Raw genomic sequence first — 7,956 nt, forward strand, 5'->3', positions numbered from 1 at the left:
TAAGTCATGCTGATATACTTGGATATAACGCAGAATATATCATATAATGAATTAATAGCTGAGAAAGTAAAATTCAGTTAATTTTGCTTTAATTAACGACTCACTCGGTGATTGATAAACTAAAAAAAACTAGAGCAAAGTCAATGGCGACATATCGCAAATCCCAATGCTTCCCACCTAAAGCAAAGTTGATAGATGGCAAAGAGTTCCACTGGGAATGACCCAATCTCAAATTTTGAGTTTAAAAAAAACAAAACATTTCCCCCCCCCCCCCCCAGTTTTAAACCTCATGACCCTAAGTCACCACCCCCTGATGCATGAAATTCAAATCCAAAAAATCGTTACATGTTTAATACGTCCCCAATGTTGATTGCATATGCAAAGTTTCATTTTAAAATGTGAACGCAATTGCATTTTTCGGTATTTGATCTTTTGACTCCGCACCAAATGGTGGGGCCAAAATGAAACTGCTCTTACACATTCTTACCATGTTTGGTGAATTTCTGCCCAACCATTTAGGAGGGGACAGGACAGCGTGACGGATGGACAGGTCCAGAGACAGGCAGACAGAGACGAAGCCGATTACAATATCCCTCATTTATTTTTAAAACGTGAGGATAATGACTACACAGTTTTGAGTTTCGCTCATATTTTGGCTCCACTTTTAAAGATTCCAGCAGATGCCAGGTATAAGCCAGCGGAATTGTGAAAAAGCATGTTGTAGCGTCATTATGAAGTTTTTTTTGTTGATTCATTATATCTCTGAGCTGTCCTGAATCAGAATCAGGCGGGTGCCAGACTGGCACCCTTGAGGAATTTTTTTTAGAGGCAAAAAACAAAATGGCCGCCACTGATTTCCGATGAATTTTGTTTTGTGCAATATCTTCACTTCTAATGTACTTAGAAACACAATTTTGGTGACTATTATTAGGTTTTCAAGGTCAAATATTCCGATAATAATATAATTAAAGTTGATTGTTATGCACATAACAATCCATTAGGCCAGGTATGCCAGAGAAACAAGTTTGAATTTTGCTTGGCAATTTTTTTTTTTAAATTTTGTCAAACAGGGTCAAATTGGGTTACAACAGCAAAAATTATTTGGACCAAATCAACACAAAATATTTATATTTACCTGCACACAAGATAAATAATTTATGAAAGCCAAATGCACTTACCCGGATGCCAGATGCTGCACTCATCATGCCCATAGGAACTGGAAGCAAAGGTGTACCTAGAAACAAATTAAAGTGCAAGGGAGTCAACTAAATGTGCATTGGATGCCAAAATGATTTAATTTCTGTCCTGAACACCATGAAAATCCCTTTTTCATCAACTCGGCAGAAGTTAATTATTGACAGGGTGGAATAATCTAGAGTGGCACAGAGTATTTTCCAGTTAAGCAGGGAGGACTGATATGAACCAGAAATAGGAAAGGGTCCAGAATGCTACCCTGTGGGATACCAGCCTCTCAAGGAAGAGCATGATAAATAATGCCATTCAAGGAAACATGTTGCTTGGGTACATGGAGGAAATACTCTATATACATGAACATGAATAAATAAAATACTACATAAACAAACGAGACTCAGCGTTTAATAATGCAGAGCCTCATCAGGGGTATATAATAATAATAATAATTCATTTATTTTGTATAGCGCTTTTCATGAAGCCCAAAGGCGCTTTGACAGAGTGCAAAACATAATGCAAATGCAAAACCTTTGCATAATGCAAAAACATATATACACAAAGAATTAAGTTAAGCACCCCTACACAACGAATTAAGGTAAGCACCCCCTAATATATATTCTTTGTGTATATGTATACATTGGCATATATTCTAAGGTATGTGAGATCAAATAATGAGTGGTATGACATTAGCAATTATCCATTGATGAAATGCAGATGAGTGCACTCGTAGGGTTGAGTTGGGTTGAGTAGTGATCCGATCACGTGGGTCCTACACACGTTATTGACGCAAAGATCGCTAGAGGTCTTCTCAGAACAATGACTGTACGTTAGAAAACATAAACGTCATCCACACTGTCCGTGATGGACCTATAGCTCCATACTTAAATTGAGGTGAAAATATGCCTAAAATTCCCAAAAAATTTCACCTTAAATTATTCAGAATAAAATATTGAAAAAGACATGATTGTTATGTTTTTATGTGACCATAATATCACTTCTCCAGAAAATATAGCAATATCATGGGTATATTACACTGTTTTGACGACAACAAACTTGTAATGTGCGAGGTTGTAAAAAAACGGGGGGGGTGCTTAACTTAATTCTTTGTGTATAGATGCAATAGATCTGAGAATAGATTATCTATAAGAGAGTAGATCTTCATGCGGACTCACATGCTACAATAACTTCTCCCACTCCTTCGGGAACAGACGAGGCCAACAAATAAAACAAGAGGGAGAGTTGCTTTGCAATACATGTCCCCCTACTGGTCCCAATGGATATTCTTGTTCCAAGCACTCAGCAATTGCTACAGAATAAGTCGCAGTTTATGTAACTTATAATAAAGCCATGTACCAAGCTTCAGTTGAATATGTTAAAAGGTATGGGGAAAAAAAGCATGACCCTATCTCCCAATGGTGAAGAATCACTTAAAAAATACCCTGCTTTCTCAAACAATGACAAAATGATGCATTTCATTCAATACAAGATTCCTTCAAAGACATAATCCCAAAAACAAATAAATAAATAAATAATCCACATCTCTAGTTTATATTTCAAGGTTCAGACTTGATGCACAAAAGCTTACCAGGTGGTACAGGTATGCCAGGCCGAAATGAAGGGAATGGTGCAGGAGGCATAGCAGGTGACAGGCCAGGCACTCCCAAAGTCGTCCTAGTTAATTGCGGCACAAATGACATGGCCTGTGCAGCAGTCACCAACTGGACAGAGACACGTGAACTTCCACTCATAACATGCAACTTTGTACGCGATACTTTGCAAACAATGATGAATGATCGACTATCAAATCTGGAATTTCTGAATAAACAGATTTATCTGAAATGGTGCAAATATATTTCACTCAAAAATACTAAACAGGAACAGTTTTTGAATAAAGTCAAATTGCTTTAGAATATAAATTCAGAAGTAGAAGAAAAGCATGAAAATAACAGTAGTAAGGTGGAACGGCACTCTGTGGAGAGCATACCTCCGCCTTGTTGGCTATATCACTCAATGGTGAAGAATCACTTTAAAAATTCTACCAGCTGGATCTGGATCCGGATCTTCACCAACATTGAATCGATTCTTCCTAGTCACACACACAACCTGTCCCACAAGTTTCGTCCAAATCCATCCATAACTTTGAGATGTCCTGCTATGTATCGTTTTTGGCCCTATCTCCCAATGGTGTACAATCACTTTAAAAATTCTAGCAGCCAGATCCGAATCCAGATCTTCACCAAAATCTAATCATTTCGCCCTTGTCACATACACTACATCTCTGCCAAATTTCGTCCGAATCTGTCCACAACTTTTTGAGATATTTTGTTCACAAACAGATAGACAAACGGACAAACAGACAAACAGGGGTGAAAACATAACCTCCATCCACCTTTGGTGGTGGGGGTAATAAATGTTTTCTAAAGTGCTATTTCCATGCTAAAATTAATATTCAGACGGAAATGTAGCACATTGTCCAAAATGTAGCAGGATGGGGGGGGGAGGGGGGTGGAGGGGTGGAGGAGGTTCTTGCATTAGCAGCACAGCCACACCCTCAGCCAATGATGCTACCATGCAGCGTTGTGGTGATTACGGAAGAAGAAGTACCGTTGCAGCAGTCTCATAGCAAAGATCATACTGCACAACAACAACAACAACAACAACAACAACAACAACAACAACAGGCATTTAAAGGCCATTTTCCCTGCTACAGTGGGGGTTAGCCTTGCGGGCCCCATGACAATCTTCTCCATCTTTCCCTATTTTCTGCATCTCCCCTTGTTAACCCCCTTGCCCGCATTTCTTCTTCCACCACCTTTAGCCAAGCCTTTGTCGGTCTTCCCCGTCCTCTACTTCCTTCTACATTCATTTCCATCACTCTTCTCAACCAGTCACTTTCATCCTTCCTCAACACATGACCAAACCATCTCAACCTGTTCCTCTTCACAGCATCAATCACAGGCTCTATTCCCATCATTTTTCACAATTCATAATTTGTCTTCCTCTCTCTCAACGATACTCAACACATCCACCGAACCATTCGTATCTCCACCCTTTCCAGCCTTCGTTGCTGCTCTACGTTCATTACCCATGTCTCGCTCCCATAAATCATAACACTTCTCACACATGCAGCATACACCTTTCCCTTCAGCTTCAACGACACTCGCCTCCTCGTCAGCACGCCACTCAGTTCCCGAAACTTCTTCCATGCACATCTCACTCGAGCAACTACTGTGATGCAAAGTGATGTGATGTGACTTCCATGGGATGCAACTAAAGGTGAGCAAAGATCATACTGTGATGGTTGCTATTGCCTTGCCAGAGCTGTGATTTGGACGTCGTTCAGGGCCCCGGGGTCAACACACCTACCGTTCACAAAAGGACACCATGGGGTTTCCAAATGTCCACCAACTAATGCTAGCAGAGACGGGTGCGACACTCAGCTTAAAGGCCACCCGAGGGACGGTGCACTTTGTGATGTAATGCCCAGCCTACAAAGAACCAATATGGCAGTTTGTAGTCGGGTCAGGAATTTAATCCACACTAGAGAGCCCAAAGGTAAATGCACACCTTCTGAACCATCATCCAGTAAAGACAAATGACATTTGATAGTAGTATTTCAGCCATGCAAATAAATACAAGACATCTTTCAAGACAGGTAGTCTCTTGATGCAACCAAGCCACAGAGGACTCTTATTCATGGAGAGCTGTGATTTGTCTGCTGAGGCAAGCAAGAAACAAGGGAACTCAAGTCATGGTGGTCATTGACATCTGTCGCGGCATCATTTTGCCTTTCTTGTGTTAATATGTAAATATGTTGGATCTCGGGTTTCTGGGGACCGTTTGCAACCGGAAGTGATGTGCGAGAGAGAAGGGGTTCATGGCTTGGTGAATAGAGGATTGATACAGACGTCTTTTCTTTGTATGCTAAATTAGCAACCCTGACATGATACAATGGATGGACAAGGAGGTACAAACAACCAACCATTCACCGGGAATAGCCAAGCAGCCGCACCTTTCCCGGCCACTCAACCAGCTTCATCTGTGGCAAAGGTTTTGTTAAAACTGCCGCCATTTTGGCCTAACAACCCGCAGCTGTGGTTTACATAAGTCAAAGCACAATTCGACACCTGGAGCATTACTACCGAGTCGACGCGGTTCAATTACGTTGTTGGATCCTCATCACCAGAATATGCGACGGAGGTGATAGACAATTTACTGTCGAACATTACTTATCTTGGCGGTGACTTTTTGGCGAACATTTCTTATCTTATCTTGGCTGTGATTAGACGCAACACTTTTCTACTTCAGAGGTCGCTTAATTGAGGTCACACAGCCATTCCAGGAAGGAAACTAGATAGTATTCATAGAATACTTACCCTGCGCAGTCAACTTGGTGTGAGCCAACTCTTATGTTTTTTAACGTTTCTTTTTTTTAATCCAATATGGCTGCCATACCACGTGAGCGATGACATCATAAATTTATATTCTCTAATATAATTGTTGCATAGATCATGCTCAATTAATTTCAAACTGATCAGACTAATTGTTGTCCCTGTCGAATTATGACGTCATAATTATGGCACCAATGACATCATCGTTAACACCTATTGCCCATATGGAGTTATTTATAATGAACCACGTTTCAATTTTTTCCATAGAGCGGTTTTGGAGATATAGAGGTGCAACGTTTTTCGGTTTTTCCAAGATGGCGCCTGTAACACATGACCTATGATGACATGATTTATCATTAAAATATTCTGAAGGAGGAGGCGCTCCTATGGTGAAAATTTTGTGTCCATCAGACCAACAGTTGCTGAAATTTTTAAAATAATGATCGGATGGATAAGTGTTGTATTTGTCGAATTATGACGTCATAATTAAGGCACCAATGACATCATCATCAACATATATTATTCCCCATGGGGAGTACTTGACAATGAGCCACGTTTCCATTTTTTCCATCGAGTGGTTTCGAAGATAGAGGTGTAACATTTTTCCAAGATGGTATCTATACCACATGACCTATGACGTCATAATTATGAATAAAAATTTTCTACAGGCAGAGGCGCTCCTATGGTAAAATTTCGTGTCAATCGGACCAACGGTTGCCGAGAAAATGAATTTTTTAAATGCAGACACAGCACACGTACGTATGGCACACGTACGCACCCGAATGCTTAACCCCGCATTTCGCTTCACGAGCGCAGGGTAATAAGGAGCCACTGGTTGTGCCAAGCAGATGGTGATGTAATGAAACATTGTTATCGAGATTATATTTTGGGAAGACCTTACAGTGGTCGCAAAAGGCAGACAGTCAATGAAACAAGGAGGCCGCAAGAGCAGGTTTGACTGTAAATACATTTACATCCAACATCGTGCCGTGTCGAGAGCAACAACCTTGTGTGGATTCTGCATCGGTGGAATCGGAATGCTGGCTGGGTTTCGGTTCATCATCTTTAGAGGTGAAAAAAAAAACTTTCACAACCTGTTAAAAAAGAAAGAAAAGCACCATCATTAGCAAAGCTACAAAATAAAAAAGGACTGCCTATTTATCAGGTATGTTCAAAGGTATTGCTTGCTCTACATTCCACAATAAAACATCAGAAAAAGGGTAATTTTAGACAATACTGTTGGAAAATATTTTAGTGCATTCCATCGATTTGGAACCATCTATCGATATACAGAAAAACATCCACTTAAACTCCACCGTAACCAGCAGCTTACTTTATCGAGGTGTTACGCTGGTCCCGCAACAAGTGGAAGGAATGTATGGAGACAAAAGGTCTGAAGGTGAATATCGGAAAGACAAAGGTGATGGCAAGTGGTAAAGCATGTGGTGAGGTGGAAAGAACTGGGAAGTGGCCGTGTGCTGTGTGCAGGAAGGGTGTCGGAGTGAACTCCATTCAATGTACAATGTGCGCTGAGTGGGTTCATCAAAAATGTAGTGGTCTGAGAGGGTCATTCACCAGTGTGGCAGCTACATTCAAATGTAAGGTGTGCACAGAGGGAGCTGCAGATGGAGGAAATGTTGAGTTGGATCTTGGAGATGGCGTGAAGCTGGAAGGTGTGAAAACATTTTGCTACCTCGGAGACATGCTGAATGGAGAAGGTGGATCAGACTCGGCAATGGTTGCTCGAGTGAGATGTGCATGGAAGAGGTTTCGGGAACTGAGTGCCGTGCTGATGAGGAGGGGAGTGTCGCTGAAGCTGAAGGGAAAGGTGTATGCTGCATGTGTGAGAAGTGTTATGATTTATGGGAGCGAGACATGGGTAATGAACATAGAGCAGCAACGAAGGCTGGAAAGGGTGGAAATGCGAATGGTTCGATGGATGTGCGGAGTATCGTTGAGAGAGAGGAAGACAAATGATGAATTGCGAAAGATGATGGGAATATTGCCTGTGATTGATGCTGTGAAGAGGAAGAGGTTGAGAAGGTTTGGTCATGTGTTGAGGAAGGATGAAAGTGACTGGTTGAGAAGAGTGATGGAAATGAATGTAGAAGGAAGTAGAGGACGGGGAAGACCGAGAAAGACTTGGCTAAAGATTGTGGAAGAATAAATGCGGGCAAGGGGGTTAACAAGGAGAGATGCAGAAAATAGGGCAAAATGGAGAAGATTGTCATGGGGACCGCAAGGCTAACCCCCGCTCTAGCAGGGAAAATGGCCTTAAAATGCATGTTGTGTTGTTGTTGTTGTACGCTGGTCCCGGTGAGTTATAATATACATGTATAGGCTTTCTACCATTGCAGAACAGCGTTTCTTTAAC

At 41.3% G+C, this 7,956-nt stretch overlaps 1 protein-coding gene across 8 annotated transcripts in view; it reads right to left on the reverse strand.

The window, feature by feature from the left end:
- RBM25 (RNA binding motif protein 25) overlaps positions 1 to 7,956 on the reverse strand; it is a 95,315-nt gene that overhangs the window by 82,938 nt on the left and 4,421 nt on the right. For all 8 annotated transcript variants that reach the window (XR_013624981.1, XM_078786720.1, XM_078786719.1 and 5 more), the window contains 3 exons: positions 6,589 to 6,676; positions 2,777 to 2,909; positions 1,179 to 1,234 (listed from right to left, as the gene is read on the reverse strand). Coding sequence is in view for 7 of the 8 variants with exons in the window: in XM_078786720.1 (XP_078642846.1) it covers positions 1,179 to 1,234; positions 2,777 to 2,909; positions 6,589 to 6,645 (246 nt within the window). In the remaining variant the exon portion in view is untranslated. The remainder of the gene's footprint in view (positions 1 to 1,178; positions 1,235 to 2,776; positions 2,910 to 6,588; positions 6,677 to 7,956) is intronic.

Source organism: Myxine glutinosa, chromosome 11, assembly GCF_964187855.1.
Source record: "Myxine glutinosa chromosome 11, kmMyxGlut1.1, whole genome shotgun sequence".
Taxonomy (NCBI): Eukaryota; Metazoa; Chordata; class Myxini; order Myxiniformes; family Myxinidae; genus Myxine; species Myxine glutinosa.